The following is an 18,213-nucleotide window of genomic DNA, read 5'->3' on the forward strand; positions in this document are numbered from 1 at the left end:
GCTTCAGCTTTCAAATTAACAAAGACTTCTGGCTTCTTTTTATTATTTCCATTCTTGAATTGTGCACAATAACTATTGGGAAAACTTGGAAAATCAGATTTGTCTTTTCACTATTAACTCCACAAAGAAGAGAGGTTTGCACTCCTGATTTCACCTCCTGCCAAAATACCATTAAAAAGAAATTCTTCCTAGTTGGTTGCACAAAAGCATGGTGTCCTTTTGAAAGACTATCAAGATTCACTGGAATTTCTCAAACCTGCTGTAATGCAGACTCTTTTCTGCAAGATGGGACTTTCACAGATCATAATGTGTGAACTCCTACTTCACAGCCATCAGAGCTGGCACTGAATTTGATGCTGTGAGGGTGGCACATTCTGCCCTCATTTTGTACAAGAACAAGAAACATATTGGGAAACTGATTTCTTTTATCTTCATCTGCAGCAACTGAACCTTCTCTACCAGTGCTTTTTTAGATTACAGGCAGAGCTGTGAGTACCAGTAACGTGCCATGCTTTTCATGGGCCACCTTGAAGAAAAGGTTTTTATTTATTGTACCTGTGAAACACAGCCAGAAGTCACTCTGTGTAAAAGAAGATGTTCATCTCAATTGAAAGTGGACCTGCAGGGACATCAGATTCTTGAATGAGCCACTGACACCCTGAGAACTTCATTGCAAGCCATCCTTCCCCAACAGGCTGACTTACACCAGCCTGCTTTGAGCACTGCAGGGAAGGTTGGGGACCAGCTGCAGGGTACACTGAACAACTTCTGTCTGGAAGACACCCCCAGAGCCATCAGATTGCCTTCCAACCTTGGATTCTTCAGAACCAAGCTGCCTGGAAAGATGCTGGACTGAGCAAGGAACAGAAACCTGCCAGTGCATATCCGGAGCTCCTGTAATAAAAGCATCCTCAAACAGCCCCTGCCCTACTTCCAACATGTCACATTTCTTGCCAGGCTACTAAATCTCTCTGCACAGGCAAAATAACACCAGCACAGTGCACCAGCATGAGCTCTGCTTTTCAGGTGCTTTGTCAGTTTTGTACTTAAACATGCCCAGAAATCTCAGAAATACAAGGTGGGGTAAAGCCCCAAATGCACATTGCCTGCCACATCTGCAGAGTGCAGAGAAGGTGCTGGATCCAGAAAAGCTTCAGATCTGTACTGCAGCTATGCCCCCAGATGCTGAGCACTTCAGGTGCATCAGTGTGTTCTGTGGTACCTCCTGATAAACTTCCAGCAGGGTTTCAGCAGAGCTGTTTGCCAGTGAAGTGAAAACCTGCACCCCCCCAAGCCAGAAGCTCAGTTAATCTTGAATAAACAGAAAGCAAACCAGTGAAATGTGACCTGGGGCTTTGCTGGAGAAAGCAGATTAGAGCAGAAAGCTGTAAAAACCCACGGTAAAGTAATTTTTCCCTCATATGCTCAGGTTTCCAGCCTTCTGCTAGATCTTCAAAGGATCAGATAAAATGGAAGAAAGAACCTGTACCAGTAACAGAGCCAGTCTCTTTCTCTCCCTCCTAGTTGCATTACGCTTTCTTCACAAGCTTAATAGCAGCTGAGAAGGTTGCCACTTTACAGATGTTATTAGCAGATGCCAGAAATCCCCAGGAGACTCCTGCTCAAAGTGCAGTGTGAACAGGAATTACATTTTCTTTGCTTTCTACCAGAAGACAAAAATTGATTTCAATCTTTTTTTGCCCTAGCACTCTGTGATTTGACTCACATCTCTGCATCCATGCACAGGAGTGTCTGTTAACAGACTTTTTTGCATTAATTTGAAATCATCTCCAAGCCTACTTTGCTAAGCAAGAAATTAGCTGCATTATCTTAATTACCATGCTCAGTCTCCTTGGGGGAGGTGGAATTTAACTTCCTGTCTGTTGGGAACATGAGTTCAGAACCTGTCTCCATTCCATGCAATTGTGCTGTTTCTTGGTGATATGTAATAATGATTAAACTTTTCTTCAGTTCTGTGCTATCCAGCCTTTGCCCTACACTATTATTTGACTCTGGATAATTGAAATCAAGTGTATTTTCTATTTAATTAGAAGTATTTTGCCCACATAAGCATCAATAGAAGCAACTCTTTTTTTCCTTTCTCTTTTTTTTCCTTCATCCAGAAGCAAAGCATCTTTGCAGTTGAGAACAGTGTCTTCAGCAGCTACCTCCAGTTCCTTGAAAAAGGGAAAACTTGGTACAAAATGTGGGTGACCATCCCCAAGACTGAACCTCTTGTTCTGTATCTGCAAGGAAGTAGCCAGGTAAAATGACATTTGTGAGGGTTAACATTCAGAAACAACAGAAAAACAAAAGCAAACAAACAAAAAACATCACCACCAAAAAAGCACAAGTTGAAATATGTCAAACTGAAAAATAGGTCAAAGGATTTAGCTTGGTTTCAACAACAGAATGAGCTTGACATTCTGAATATAGCACCAGAGCCTCAGAAATACCAGATTTACTTCTTATCTCTAGTTGGAAATACCAGATTTATTCCTTATCTGTAGTTACTACTATTGTTATGGGCAAATGTTTAAGCTCATGGTTTGTCCTTTCCATTTTTTATCAAAAAGGGACAAAGCAAAGATAATTTGATTAGGTTTTGGTTGTTCTGGAGGTTCCAGACAGGTATAGTCAAAGATTTTTCCACCCTGTCACTAATGAAAGCACTTTGCTGTAAAATGTGTGGAGCTCCAGAGCAGTCTGAATATTGCAGTGGCTGGTGCAAGCTTTTCTGTTTTTTTTTTAAGCCTAGCTCTTGGTTGAGAGGGAGGAGGAATTGTGGAAATGTAGATGTTCTTCAGCCTGAAAACTGGACTATTTGGTAAAGGTCCTTGTCATAGCATCATGTGATTTTATCTTTACTTGAAATAATTACTGGGGTAAGCATTATTTTTTTTAAGTGTGCTGTTGAAGCTAAGTAGCATTTGGATATGATGAAAGTCAAGTGATAGAAATATCAGTATCTAAGATAAAATACCCAAAATAGAAATATCAGTCATGCTCTCTTTGTGCTGAAGATAAAGATTGACAGTGCTGAAATGAGATCTCTCTTATCCAGTTTTGCATTTGGCATTGGACAAGCTTATAAACATTTTTGCTTTATCTCCTGGGTGGGATATAAGAAGAAATGGGTCCAAATTCACTTTACCATTCCCCTGCTTTCATTCTGGTGGAACAAAGGGTTTGCTTATTTCTAGCATCAGTTTCTACAGCTGGAGCTAGGAACAGCCTGGGAACTAAATATCACCTGTGATTTTATAATTTAATTTTGGCTCTCAAAGCCAAGCTTACCCCACAGCAGGGGTTCAGCAAGCAGCACACACTGTCCTGCAGTGTTTATTTTGCTGCTTGCCAGCAAGAACACCCCTGGTGTTAAACAAAGGTGTGTAATGTTTTAGCATCATGCTTGAGAGGCTGAAAGCTTCAGTTTGGAGCTCCAGGCACAGCTCCCCTGGCTTGGCTGCTTCTGGGATTTAAACCCAACCCAGGGAAGCTGCCTGGCTGCCCTCCTCCTCAGTGCAGGGGAAGGAAGGGATGAAAAAGCAAACAAAATTTAACTATTCAGACAAAGCACTGAAACTGATCTTGAGTTCTCTCTGGAGTCAGAGATGCAGATGCTCTGTATTGATCCCCCTCCCCAGCAGAGAAAGGAGAGAGAGTAAGGGAGAGAGACTCCCAGGTTGGAAACTAAACTCCCCAGCTTTAATGAAACAATAGTGATGAAAAAAAAAGCAAAATGAATAAATCTGTACAAATGCACAAAAGCAGTATCACATTCCTCCTTCCTTCCCCCCAGTAATGCTCAAGTTCCCCCTGAGGCTGCAGGGCAGCCCTGGAAAAGTCCCAGGCTGGGCTGCTGGAGTCAGGGTGGAGGAGCTGGAGGCAGGGACACAGGGATTGAGGAGTGCATGGATGGGGATCAAAGGCAGAGTAATGGATAGAATCCTTCCAGGATGGCAGCCATGGGGGAATAACCTGACCCTCATGATCTCTCAAATCCATACCCAGTACAACACCCATGGGAGGGAGCACCCCATAAGGTCAGTTTTGGTCACCTGTCTGCTCAGCTCCTCCCTACAGGAGCATTGCAGGTGGGACCCATCCACTCCCTTTATCTTTCCAGAGCATAAAATGTCTCTCAGAAGTGAACAGTGGCCTTGGTTCTGCAGCCCATTCTCCAGCAGGAACTCTGAACATGGAATGTTGTCAGTCCTAGAAGCAGACACTGAGTGAGAGACATGGCACTGATTTCAGCAAGTGCAGCTGCTTAGAAGAGACTCAGATGAAAGTAAAATTATAAGAAAGAAAATTGGTTCTATCATGACCCAAAGCAGGACAGGGAGAGAGGCTGAACTTCCTGCCCTGCAGCAGCCAGGGTCACCCAAAAGGAGACTGAGATGAGGAGCTATGGGGAAGCAGGGATTCTTACATGGTGTGACCTGAAAAGAGAATTTCTGTATTGCCCAGCTTATGGTCTCAGGGCAGCACCTGTAATAACCCAAGGACACAAAGCAGCTGTATTTAGTGCACAGTAGAATTATGTCCAATCCTCCAAGCCCTCTCCTGAGAGTGATGCAAAGCCAGGGCATGAAGCTGGAGGAGCATCTGTGCTTCAGGTGCTACTGTGGTTTTTTGAGCTGAGCCCTGCTAAATTTGCTCTTGAGTCTCTGTTGATATTCATAGAATCATAGGATGGGTTGGGTTGGAAGGGACCTTAAAGGTCACCTAGTTCCAATCCCCCTGCAGGGCAGGGATACCTTCACTAGATCAGGTTTCTCTCTGATATTATTAATTAAATCCTATTTAGGGGAAATGGGTGTTTTTGACACAGACTGTCAAGTTTATGACAGCAGTCAGTGTCCTCAGCTGTTTCATCTTTGAGATAAATCTCCCAATAAAGGGACAAGAAATACAGAACAAGCCTATCCTATCTTGCACTCAGTAACCAAACCTAAATTTACCATCAGGAATTGCCAGTTGCAGGCTGAGCCTATAAACTGCAAAAATCAGTCCTTGCTTCAAGGGCTTGCCCTTCCCACTGCTTGCTTCAGTTTGCATCCAGCCTGATAGATAGTTCTGGTTTACATGGTACAGTGATTCAGAGAAAAACCTCTTCAGAGCTGCTTCCCTGTTGGCTGAGTGTCTGGAATCAGTCAGGAACCACACTGAATGTTATTTTTCCAGGAGATGTTTGTTTTATACAACCAACTTGCTGCATCTCACAAACCTCTTTAGGCCTGCAATTAAACTTTTCAGTGCCTTAAAAAAAAATGAAAAAACAAAAGAGGTGCCTTTTGGGAATTACATTGTCAGCAATACTATTAAAGATCTTGAAACACAGACCAAGTGAAGTGTGATGTAGATTTTAAAAGCTGGAGGATTATTTTTAAAAGAAACAAAAAGAATGACTGTTGTTCCTCTTGGGAATCTGGAGGTTGTGATCCAGTAAAAGCCCTGACAGCTTTTGTCCTCTGCACCTCTGCCCTCACACTGAAGATGTCCCAGTGCAAATGGAAGACATCTTAGAGGCTTTAAAATTGCAAGAAACTGCTCTCTTGATTTAGGTGCTTGCTCCTGGAGCATTAATTAATCCCCTCAGTGTTCATGGTTTAAGTCTTGCATAAAGCTTTATGCATGAGGATAAAACTCACAGCTTGTTTAGGTGTGAAAATCATACCTATTTTATATGTCCTCATACTGAGGCAGAAGTTGTGGAGCTGTTATATTTATTTGTGTGAAACTGCAAGAGTTTGCTTATAAGCAAAGAGCACCTCAACCTTAATGATGGATGTATTTATAGGAATCAGCCCATCTTCCCAAGGGCTCCACAGAGAGCTTCTGCTCCTGTTGGCCTTGTAAGATGCACAGCTACTTCAGAGTTGACATTATCTTAACAGCTGATTGAGAAATGCAGAATCAGGGAGTCCCAGCTAGCTGCAGAAGTAATGAATTTTTGAGAAATACAGAGGGTGAATCTAGTATAGTGAAAGCTAGTGTACATAATAGTTCTCAGGTTTGATCCATGAGAAAGTTGGGCTTCATAAATCCTGGAGAAAAATGTTTTATTCATCATGTAAATGTGGTTTGCTCCTAGAAAATGAGAGGAGCTGAGTTTACTGTTGAGATCAGATTTAGAGAGGTATTTTTGTGACTTGAATGCTGACCCTGTTTTAGGTGAAGCTTTAATTGGCCCTGCACAAAACTCTGCCTGTCCTTTGTCCTGGTCCCACAGAGCTCTGCATCCTGGCACACTGTTACATCACTGGGATCTCAGCAATTTCTGCAAGGTTGGGATTAGGTAGTAAGTGGGTAGAAAAACTTGGATTTTCTAAGCCTATTCAAAAGGAATAGGGGGAAATTATAGCAGTCCATCAGTGGGTGATTTATTCTGCAGGTTTGTGTGGATGAGAGTTTATGTGCTGCACAGAGCTGTGCAGGGCAGGAGGGGAGCACAAAACAGCCTGTGTGGTGGAACTCAGATATCTGAGATACTCAGATCTTGCATCCCCCATGTTGTGATGCCTGTAGTAGAGCAATAATTAAATGCTGCTGTAATTACCTACATGACTAGCACGTTAGTATTATGCTGCTTACAATCAGATGAGTGCACAATGCTTGTGGTTACTGACAGGACTACACACCCAGAAGAGTTGCTGTCTCAGGAAGATGATTAAAACCATCCTCAAAGCAAAGCTCTTCTCAGCACTGTGTGGTTTGGTTTGATAATATACTGACACCATGCAAGTATGTTGTATACAAAAATATTTTTTAAAAAATCATAATTCAACCAGCCAAATCCAGTAGGCTCTTAAAAATGAAATTTGACATTGATCTGTCTGTAAAGCCTGTAAATCATATTTACGTGCTTGGTGCAGGGCCCCATTGCTCGTGGGTGCAGAGCAGCCCCTGGATTTGTTGTACTCCGGGTAGGAGGGGGAGGGCTGGAGGAGCTGTGCTAGCTAGGAGAAGGATGAGAAGTTAGAAGGAGATGCTGCTTTAAATAAACTCTTCCAGCAAATCCATTCAGATGGTACAGATGAAGTGAAACATGCCCTGAACAAATCATTTATGGAGTCTGGAGGTTCTGAGCACCAACTGGTCTGATTTTGGTAAAAGGAAGGTAAAAGTAAACCCTCCTCTTGACATGGAATGGAAAAAATTCTAACCATATTTTTAATCTATAATCTATATATTTTTAATCTATTCTGTCTATATTTACCATCTATGTGTTGCCATAGTCATGTATTGACCAGTGTGTATGGACACAGCATTTTTGGATTCAAAGCACTGAATGTTCCCATGGAAACAACTTTTCCTTATACTTGTCTATGTATCTTCCTTATATTGTGTCTATAATCTGTGCTAGAGGAGCTGCAGAGATCCTGACAGTGCCAGAGAGCTCTGGTTTGGGTGTGGGGATGGCTGGAGGCTGAGTGCTTCAACTTGATCTGTCAGCAGTGCAGCTTTCTGCAGATAATTTAAATCCCTTCCTTTTGGATCAGGCAGGTACAGAAAAAGTGACAGAGACATCACAGTAAGAAAAGGGAGGAAACCAAGCCCAAAAGGCAGTCAGCTCAATCTGCCTGTGTCCGCACGTGTTGGGTAGGTCAATGGTACAGCTCAGTTTGCTCCTGCACTGCACTCCTTGGCTACAAACACCATTTCTCATTGCCATGGGCAGCCTCCAGGTTTACGTGTGACACCTCTTGGTGTCTGTCTCCCAGAAGCAGAGCAGTGGAGCAGGCATGGTTGGGCTTGCATGTGCTCTTGTGCCTTTTATGTTCATCAGTCCCATGTTTGCTTGCTTCAGCACCCCACGTCTGCAGATCCTGAGCTGCTCTGTACGTGCCAGGGGAAGCTGCTGCACGTGTGAGACCTCCCTGTGTGTCTCATGGGGCTGTGGTGGCAGGAGCTGGGAACTGGACACTGCTTTTAACACAATCACCTGCACTCCAACACCAACTTAGCTTTAATGTTTAACTCAGAGTTGCCCTAAATGTCCTCAAATGTCCTTGGTCATCAAGCAGATGGGCTCTGGCATTTTTGCCTAACAATAACAGGTAATAGATTAATAAATCAGGAAACTTGTATTGATCTAATGAAATGAGATGCATTTTTTGGGGTAGATACATTCTTTACTGTGTATTTTTGCCCCATTGGTTAATGTATGGGCTTCCACTGCTGTGAGCAGTTCTGAAACTTGAATTACTTCAAGTGTTGGAGTAGTAGAATTTTTTGGTCATTTTTCTCAAAGCTGTGGTCCCCTTCCAGGTTTACTAAGTTGTTTGCATTCAGCTTCAGGTGACAAAAGAAGGACTTTGTCACCTCTTTGTGGGATGCCCTATTAACTTTGTATGAGGCACTCAGCTTCAGTGGGCTGCAACACAAGCAGCAGGAGTTGAGGGTTTCTTACAGATTCTTGATGCTTGTGTAGTTTTAGACCTCAGTTTGGGGACTCACCTTTGAAAATGGCATCAGATGAAAGGGTTGCTTGGCCATGGCACACCCTTGCCAAAATCTGCCTTTCCTGACAGCTTTGTATGGGGTGGTTGATGCTGAAGATGTGACTATCAGAGTACAGTATTTGACTGCTTTAGATCTGAGAGTTCATCTGACCTTTAAAGGATATTCACAAGTCTGAACTTCAGCTTCCTTCAAAACACTGAAAAGGCATAATAAATAAACCAAGACCTTCTGAGAAGGTTCACTGATTGATTTAAAATCTGAAATTCTCTTTTATTTTAGTCTCCTCCCTTGTAGTTGCCTTTATGCCTCTCAGTGTCAAGCTCTGGTTATTTCTCTCCTTTAAACCAATGCTACACATGTCCCATGAGGTTCCAAAGGGACTACACCAAACAGTTCTCACTACACTCTTGCCTGTGCCTAATGAGAAGGTTTTTCTTGCACAAGGCAAGATGGGTGAAGTTATGTGAATTTACAGGGAAATCCCCAGAGGCTCCACTGTATTCTGACTGCGAAAGGGGATCTGTTAAGAAGAATAAAACACCCAAATGCCTTTTGTTGTTTCAAGTGAAGCAGTTGCTGTTACCTCTCCTGTTCCAGGAGTAGAGGGCAGGATGAGGAGCTGAATGCAGGTGCCCCCTGCCCTCCTGTGCTTCTCCCAGAGCCCTTGTGCTGCCTCTGACACTGCAGCATCTCTGGGACCCTCTGGCTTGGTGGGAGTTATGGTCCCCATAACTGGGGGGACTGTTCAGAACAGTTTCAGACTGTTCAGAACAGGCATTTCTTTGACCCCACTGAGAGGGAATCTTTCTTCCCCATGCAGTGTTGCCCCCGTTTTTCCCATTTCAAGGGCCATTTGTTGCTGAGTGCTTACATTTGTTCTTCCTTCTCCAGGATGTCCGGAGCCCACGTCCTATTCCTCTGCCTGGATATGAAGTCAGTTTCCCAGGTTCTGGTGAGAAGTTTGAAGCCAAGCATGTTTTTAAGCTTTGCCAGTCCCAGCAAACTCTGTATTTCAGTGCAGAAGATGAAGAACTGCAGATAAAATGGATGGAAATTCTCACCAAAGCAGCCAAAGGGGAAACTGAAGATGCAGCTGAAGGGCTCAGCAACCCCTAGAGCAAGGTCCATTTGGTTTCTCTCCTACATGCTATAAACCATCACTTGAATTTGGTATTCATGGCACTTTGGAATCTGTATGGCTTTATCTTTTCATGTGTCTGCATAGGAAATTCAGTGGTTTCTCTCCCTTTCTTGTACATTTCTCACCTCCAGTAGTTCCCTGGCATATATTATGTTAAAGGAAAAGGTAGTTGTAGTTGTTGTTGGTGTCAATGCTGGTTTTAAAATGAAAGACAAGAAGAAAAGTCTTACTTTTAACAAGGGTAATGGAAAACCATCAGTCTCTTGTTTTCCTAAATGTATATTTTCCAGTCCTTTCGATTGCTGTTCAGTGCAGGGTGTGTATAGTCTGTGATTAGTTCTATAAATTGCTGCCTTTTAAATTAAATGTTGTAAAGGCTTGTGCTGGCCACTGAAGTTCCATTCTCTGCCCTTTCCCTCCTGATAAAGGTCTTTGTGACACGTGAGCCATGTGCTGAATATTTTCCCTTTGCTAAAACCATGTCTCTGCTATTTTGAGATGTCCTGTTCACCAGACAAATACTGTAGAAGTGGCTGCAACAGTGCAGAAAAGAACATTAAGAAGCCTCATTGATTTTAAGCATTTCTAATATTGTTTTGTTTTCTTTGAAACCAATACCTTCCTTCTATTTGAGCCCATTTTAATGTAAGTGAACCAACACTTTATACTGCAACCTGGGTTATGATCAATAAACAAGAACATTTTTAGTACACACAGTATAAAAAGGTGACTTTTTTGTTGTATTGGTTAATTTTAAAGTGACCTAGGATCTATTTATATAATTTGTAAATAATGTTTCGTAAGTATTTTAAGGATTTTTAAAAGATCTCAGCTAGTTGCAGGACTTAGTGCATAGAATAAGAGATATTTGTATGAACCGAATTTGTAATTTAATTTTCCTGTTCATCTGTATTTGTCTTATTTTCCAATTTAGATTTATCTATTTAAATAAAAATTCATACAGTTAACCCCTGAGCCAGATCTCCAAGGCACAGCAAGCTTTAGGTCAACATTTAATACAGGTTTATTTAAAAAAAAAAAGAAAAAAAAAAAAAGAAAAAAGCATGTCTGTTCCTAGTGGTAGTAAGAATGTAGTACTGCTAAAAATGAAATAAAATCTGTCACAGTACTGTATTTTTAAATGGTTTGGTTTAACTTTTTGTTTCCTCTTCAGCCTTCCACATTTTCTGATGTTAGTAGAAAGAAAGAAAGCAAGAGCTACTCCATGCAGCCAGAAATCGTTAGGATTTTTTTATAATTAGTCGTCTGCATCAGTGATTATTTTTCTTACCTGCAGGAAAGGATTTAGGTGTTTTTCATGTTGGGTTTCATTTATTTTACATTGGTGTAACAAATAATATACCTGAAGTCCCTGATGCTAAAAATTAGAAGTCATGTGCTAATTACCAACTTGTAAAACTCCCTCTCCTCCCTCCCCCCACTCCCATCACTGAGCAGGGAAAAGGTTCCTTGCAGGGTAATTCTTGCCATATAGTTGATGAAAAGGAATTCTTTTCCATGTATGTTATTTCCTCCCCCAGGCTTCCCTGAAATTGTCATTATTCAGAATGCTTACCTTTAGAATTCACTCATTTTGTAGTATTTCTGATTTGGGGCTGGTTTGGGGATTTTTTTGTTGGTTTGGTTTTGGGTTGTTTATTGCTTTTTTTTCTCTTTGCTTTAAAAGTTTTTCCTTTATTACTCTGCTTGCTTGGTTCTTTTTCTGTGTTACCAGGAGAGATACAGGAAGGGAGAATGGTAAACCAAAACAAAATTGATCTTAATACCTCTTCATTTCTTTAATTCCATTTTAATACCTCTTTCGATTTCTATTTTTATTAACCATGAAAAAAACATTACACGTGTTTTTCAGTTTTTATGCATTTTGTTCTTTTTTTTATAAATAAGGATGTCAAAATACACATCTAATAATTTTATATTCCCCAGTTCACCTTCTTCTAAAAAAAAAAAAACAACCCAACAAAACCCCAGAGTTTGTAAGGTGCCTCGAGCCAGACCACATGGCAGCACCCAAGGGTTTGTGTCAGGGTTCTTGTGCTGCAGCTTCATCTCCTGGTCAGGGAACCTGCCTGGGGAATCTCTGCTTTTCTGACCAAATTCCAAATCATGAAGAGATGGTCTGGAAAAGAAATGCAAGTCCCTGGCAGAGCCCAGAGCTCTGCTCTTGTTCACTCAGCTCAGAGCCTGGAATGAAGCAGCAGATGGTGGCACAGGCTGGGGACTCATGGCCAGCATCCTGCTGGTGTCCAGGTGAGTGATGCTCCTCCAACAGACAGGAAAATCTTCTTTCAAAGCCCACTTTAGCTCCTGGTGAAGCTGAAGGAGCTGAAGGAGCAGTCTTTATAGACCATAGCTGGTGTTGGAGTGCACTGTAGTCCATGAGCTGCCATCCTTTTTGAGGCGTTATTCAGGCTTTGGATTATTCCTTCCTGTTCTTGGGATGTGTGTTGTTTACATAAATAAATTCAAAGATACAAAAGGTGAGAACATGATCCAGGGAGATGAATCTTTCAAAGCATCTGAATGAGTACCCATCTTTTAAGAATGCAGGGAGTAATGACTTCAGACTTCCTCAAATCCTGGTTGATTCGTGTCTCCTGCCATGTCAAGGAAATGAGCTGTTGGGTTTGGTTTTATTTTCCTTTTAAAAAAAAAAACAACTTATGGACACAAAAGGAGGTCTGAGATGATGGCAACTCAGTTCCTGTGATGATTAAACACATGGCAAGATTGCAGTCAGCTAGGCCAACCAAGGGTCCCTGAGCTTCCAAAAATCTCCATTCTCCCTCTTTGGTTATAGCTGCACAAATTCCAGCTCCTCAAATTCTGAGCCTCATTTGGTCCCTAGCTGGTAAACTGAGAAGTAAACTTGGGAGTGCTCTGAGTGGGGAAAACATCAGTAGATGTTTCCTCTCTTGTGATGCTCATCTCTAGGCAGATGGGTTTGATTCCTATGGGAGTCAGGGTGCTGGAGTCAGCATCATTCCTGTTATCTGTGGATGAAATAGAATGTTTTATCTAAGTGACCTGTGGAATGAAGAGCTGCAGCTGAGAAACGCGTGACAGTGGTCAGTGGAATGGGGGAGATGGTGATCAGTCTTCTGGGGGGGAAAGCAAAAGAATCTGCAGAGCAGGATGCTTGACTTGGAGGGATCTCTCCCTCCATTGCTGTCCATAGAGTGAGGGAAAGCCAATGTAAAAACTACTGGGACTAGGATAAAAAAGTCCAGATCAGGCATTTGGCTATAAAGAGCTTACTTCTTGCTTTTAACATTTACTTTTTCTACAACCTTTTCTGTCTCTAAGATCTTACACATCCATTGGCTGTGTGCTTACTCCCACATTTAATTGCATATGGAAAAGAGAGAACATTTTATTGTGTCCTGGCTTTTGTAGTCATATCAAGGTCTCATGAAGTTTTAATTTTCAACACTCTGAACCTGCCTGTGACAGGAAGTTACAGGACTCTTGGGGCTTTAGGTAAATCTGGAGGTGTTGGGATGTGTCCAGAGGCAGCCATGGATGGGACAGTGTTTTGGGAACCCCATTGTGGTGTTCGTAGTGTGGAGAGGAAAACTGTACATTAAGTTTTCAGAAGTCTTAATAGCAATAAATGCTGTGGAAACCACATCACAGAGAAAAGGAGAGACTAGATAATGAAATTAAAATAGAAAAACCTTTTATGGAAAATCGCATGGAAGGGAAATAAATTTAATGCATGTATGATACAACTCATAGCCAGGAGGGGGTTCTGGGGTGGTGTAGAGCTGAGTAGAGCAAGCAATAATATCTTTAATGATATCTACTTTGGTAAGTAAAATTGTGTCTGACAGAAGAGAAAATCTGAAGCCTGTTCCTTCTAGGCTGTGCCAGAAACACCCATTGCTAAAATAAAACCTGGTTGTGTGCACATCCAGCTCACCTGGGACCCATCTGCAGGGCACAGAGAGAGGGTATGGACCACATACCATATCACTGCTCCTGAGGAAATCCCTTCTCATAATCAGGCTCTAAATTCCTCTGTTAACCAGTGTCAAGAACCATCCCATTCCTCATGTGGGGAATCAGAAAGTTCCCCTTCAAGTCATGTTAGATGTCAGTGTGAGAGTGGATTTCATCCACCCTGACATGGGTGTTGGGTGTCCACAGTGTGTGACACAGAGCTGTGCCCATGGGTGCTGGGGGGTGGCAGTAGGAAGGGACCTGCACAGTGCTCTGGTTCCTAAAAGCAAAGCCTAAAGGTAAGGGGGTGGGGATGGGGATGGGGATGGGGATGGGGATGGTGCTGTCTGAGCAGCCAGGCAGTGGGACCTGACCACATTCTGCTCAAAAGGCTTCAGTCTGCGTTGTCTCTGTTTATGGAAAAGATCCTGGTGAAAGGGAAAGACCAGAACTGAAATCATCTTACAGTTGTCACACAAAATGAGATGGTAAAGAATAAACTCCTTGGTTATGTGGGTCTGAATCCCTCCTGGAGCAGCTTCATCCTCTGCCCTGAGTACCTGTCACAGGCCTTGCAGAGAAAGGGATTGGACGAGATGTCTACAAACAATGGATGCTCAGACCCTGGCACAATTCTGAAGTCTGTTTTTATAGTGTGATGTTTTTCAAGTGATTTCAGGAGAGAGGGAGAGGGCTGAATGTTTTTTGCTTAAAAAAGTAATTTGATTTTTTAAAAAAGGAAAAAAAAAAAGTCTTGGTTTGCTCCCACTTTGGTTATCCAGAGAGCTGAAACAGCCAAGATTTCTATTGTAAGCCACTAAATGGAATTATTATAGGATGTTAGCAAATAAATGACAAGTAGGATTTGAGAGAGAGAAGTCTGAGTGGTTCTGCTGAATTAATGGTTCTGTTACCTGTGAGTGCCTCTGGAACTGAGGCACCATCAAGCCCTGGGACCACACAGGGTAAAAGGAATTCCCAACTTCCCAGGGCCAGAGCTACAGCCCCCAGGGCACAAGCAGGGGTAGGGTTGTTTTGATAACTTTGCTAGCAGCCCTTCTTCTCCCATCCTTATTTCTTCCAGTTCTCATGCTGCTCTTGAGCTGCTGCAGTTTTGGTGACTTCCTAAATAACCAACCCGAAGGGAAGAGCCCTTTTGGAACCTTTGGGTCCAGTCAGTGGAGGGAGAGTGCTGGAGCTGGTGACAACGTGTGAGCCAAGTCCCCAAACAGACATTTTAACATAACCTGGAAAAACCTCTCCAGAGGGGACACCACGATGTGCCTGTGGGGTTTTCTGTAGGCTGGGGGGCATCAAACAGCACCAGAAGCTGCCTTGGTTTTTAAAGCAGCAGGTGCCAGGGGGGGTGAAAGAAAGGTCGGTACAGAAAGAGAGAGATGGCTGGGGATGAACTGAGTTAAATGGCAAAAAAGGAAAAACAAATAAATAAATTGCTGAGGACAGCTTGTTGCAGGGTAAGGCTGGCCACAGGTAAAGCCCAGAGCAGTCTCCTAAGAAGGGGTTTTACTGCTGTTTGGATGAGAGGGGCACTAAGGTGGAAGGCAGCAATTAGTGTAATTGCAGGCTAATTAGCCATGCAAAACGACTTAGAGGAAGAGGACAATTTGTGAATAATTTTAATATCCTGCCCCCTCCCTTCTTGTCCTGTCCTTTGGATGTATCTAAGAGCTTCTGTGTTTCCAAGCTTTTCCCTGTGCCTGTGGATCCCCTTTTCTCCCTTCCAATTTCTACCTTCAAGGAAATACGGTGAGTAGCCTTAGTTGTAGGTTTGGTTGAAGAGGAAAATGCCATCAGGAAGTGGGAATAGGACACATTTATTCTGCCATGGGGCTGAATTTAAGTCCTCAGAAGCGCAGTGCATTAAAAGCCTCGTTTTTCTTGCAAAGCAGCATTTGATGTGCAGTGGGTACACGAAGTCCCATCAAAATGTGCCCAGGCTCTGGGACTGCAGGATGGAGGAGGGAGAGGCAGCACGACATCACCTCCTGAAACCTCCTGCCACCATCTGGGGGTTATGTTGCAGCTGTTCCAAGGATCTGTTGGATTCCTGTGCCTGGGGCCAACTTTTGGGGGCTGGTGCTCCTTGGGTTCCTGAAAAGCAGCCTGTGATCTTTCTTCACCTTTCCCAGTCTGACATTTCTTGTTTATCCTTTTCTTCTGTTGCTCAAATAGGGGCCACGTGTGGGGCTGGTGACTGACTTTTAAAAATATTTCTAAATATAAAATGAAACAGGAAGATGGCTCCTTGCTGAGCTGAGAGCTGGAGCCCTCTCTGAGCAGGGGAAGATTTGCTGTGCAGGGATTGATAAAACTATAATCTCCCTTAGGCAAAACTTGGTTCCTGTAAAAGTAAGCAAGTCACAGCCATCTGAACAAAAATAAGAAATGTAAATTTGCTGATGAGACGAATGTGCAAACAAAGATGATGACAAAGTTCTCTAAAACATGCCACATTCTTGCTAGATTGCCAACTAGGGAAGAAGATGGCATTCTAGCAACAGTGGAGAGGATGCAATGAAGATCTTGAGGCTAAGCAGGAGCACACAGAAACAGAAAAATGCTTCCATTCCCTCTGGGCCACCCACTTCACTTTTATTTTCCCTCTGCTCTGAGTTCTTTCCCCCTTGCTGCAGATGCTCCCCAGCCCTTTCCTTGTCCCCTTCCCTCTCCCTGCCCTGCAGTGCTTGGTGCTCTGCTTGCTGACAAAGTGTTGGTCCTATCAGCTCCTCCAGAGCTCCCATCCAGTGCTTGCTCCCCAGGTTGGTTAAAATGATCCAGGGCTCTCTGGCTCTGGTTTAGAGTCTTTAATAAGTGATGAGCCCCTGCACATTAAACACACTCTGTCTTTGCTAATGAGGTCTCAAATCAACCCCTGCTGCTGCTCCCTGCCTCCTGCCAACACAGCTGCTCAGCCATGTTGGGAAACAGGAACTGGAGTTTTTTAACCTGGGTTGGTTACTTTACACCTGATGCTGCCATGGGGTGTCCTTCCCTTTACTCCTCCTCTCCCCAAGCAGGTGGGAATGAGGGATGTGTGGCTGAGCTCTGCAGGATGTTGATACTCCATGGGTTGTGGTCAGCTGAGATTGTGTGGCTCCCAATGTCTGTAAGTTTTACTTCCCAGCAGAGGACCATTGAGCACCTTGCATCCCCAGTGCTGCAGATGCAGCCCCCTGCTCATCCCTGCTCCTGCTGAGCCACCACACTGTGTGGCTGAAATGAGGGCAGGAAGGTTTGGGGGTTGTTTTTTGGGGCCACTTTTCTCCCCTGAACCAGCTGTGGAGCTGTTACCCTCCCCCCAGGGTGGGCTGGGGCTGAAATGCATCTTCCTGAGGCCTAACTCTCCACAGACTCAATGCCAGTTCCCTTCCTACATTTTTTGTGTTCTGAGCTCCCCCAGCGGTGCTGAGAGGTGCTCAGTCCCTGCTTCCATGGTGCCAAGACTTTGGATACCTGTGGCCAAAGCCATGATGTGCTTGGGAAGCTGCCAGCTTCAGATTGGTGCTGCCTGGTACTGCTGCTCTCAGTGCTGTGATAATTCACACCCATCATCCCAATAACTCTGAAGAGCTTCCACCGGATGCCTATAAATCATTTATTATTCAGCAGTGTCATCCTTAAAGTGAGGAGCTGCTGGATTTGGGGTTTGTGTTTTGACAGTGAGTTTATTTTTTTCAATTTTATGGATTTCTCCTACTTTGATCTAGGGAGAACTGACAACATGTTGTTTGGATACTACTCACATATTAATCATATTAATCATGCAAACTGTGACAGCATCTTTAAACTCAGTCCCTTTTATTTTTATGTTTCATTCACTGAAATCTATAAAAAATATATCATAGGCATGCCACTTCTGCAGAGTCAGCCTGAAAGTACCTATCTGCAGTTCAGGGCTTGGGGTGAAGGGCTGGAAGAAGGGAAAACAAGAATCCCTGGCTGCAACAGGGAATGGGAGGTGTGCAGGGCTGAGCCTCTGCAGCTCCTCTCTCCCTGCTGAAGGGTTTCCTGTGGCTCCTAAAAACTCCCCAGGCACACACCCCCACTCAGCTTATGGCCTAAAATGTCTCCAGTTTGACCCCCTAATTAAACCTGCATTTATGGGATGCTGTGGCTGGGTGGCACTGCCACCTCTGCCTCCTCCCTGGGGCTGGAGTGGATCATGGAGCATCTGTGCTGCCTTTGCTGGGGATGCTGAATGCTCAGCCTCACACTGCTCCAGGGAAAGCAGAGCCATCACAGAACTGAGTAGTAAACTAAATGTGTCATTTTTCCAGCCTGCTACTTGTTTATGAGTCATAAAGTTGTTTCAGGTGCTGGTATTATCATCATTTTGCACCAGGCTGTGTCCTTGCTGTCTCACAAACTCACCAATAATGATGTCCCAGTTCAGGAACTGCCAATAATCTGAAGGGTGACTCCAGTAACCATCAGCAATCTTTACCTTTAATTACCACCATTTGCACTTTTTTTTTAATGTCAGACTTTGAGGAGAGTTCTTCGTGAGCATCAGAGAACTTGAACAGAAGCAAAGGAGCTGCAGTGGGAAGGATAATTTAGCTATAATTTAAAAGTGTGAAGCTTTGTTTTGCATGCTCTTTCCAAAAGCTTTTCCT

General features: G+C 43.4%; 1 protein-coding gene across 2 annotated transcripts in view; it reads left to right on the forward strand.

Annotated features, from left to right (window-relative positions):
* Positions 1-10,725, forward strand: part of FGD3 (FYVE, RhoGEF and PH domain containing 3) — a 108,130-nt gene extending 97,405 nt beyond the window's left edge. For both annotated transcript variants that reach the window (XM_030458600.1, XM_030458601.1), the window contains 2 exons: positions 2,124-2,264; positions 9,364-10,725. In XM_030458600.1, the coding sequence (XP_030314460.1) occupies positions 2,124-2,264; positions 9,364-9,588 (366 nt within the window). In that variant the 3' untranslated portion in view covers positions 9,589-10,725. The remainder of the gene's footprint in view (positions 1-2,123; positions 2,265-9,363) is intronic.
* Positions 10,726-18,213: the final 7,488 nt, after the last annotated feature.

Source organism: Calypte anna, chromosome 12, assembly GCF_003957555.1.
Source record: "Calypte anna isolate BGI_N300 chromosome 12, bCalAnn1_v1.p, whole genome shotgun sequence".
NCBI lineage: Eukaryota > Metazoa > Chordata > Aves > Apodiformes > Trochilidae > Calypte > Calypte anna.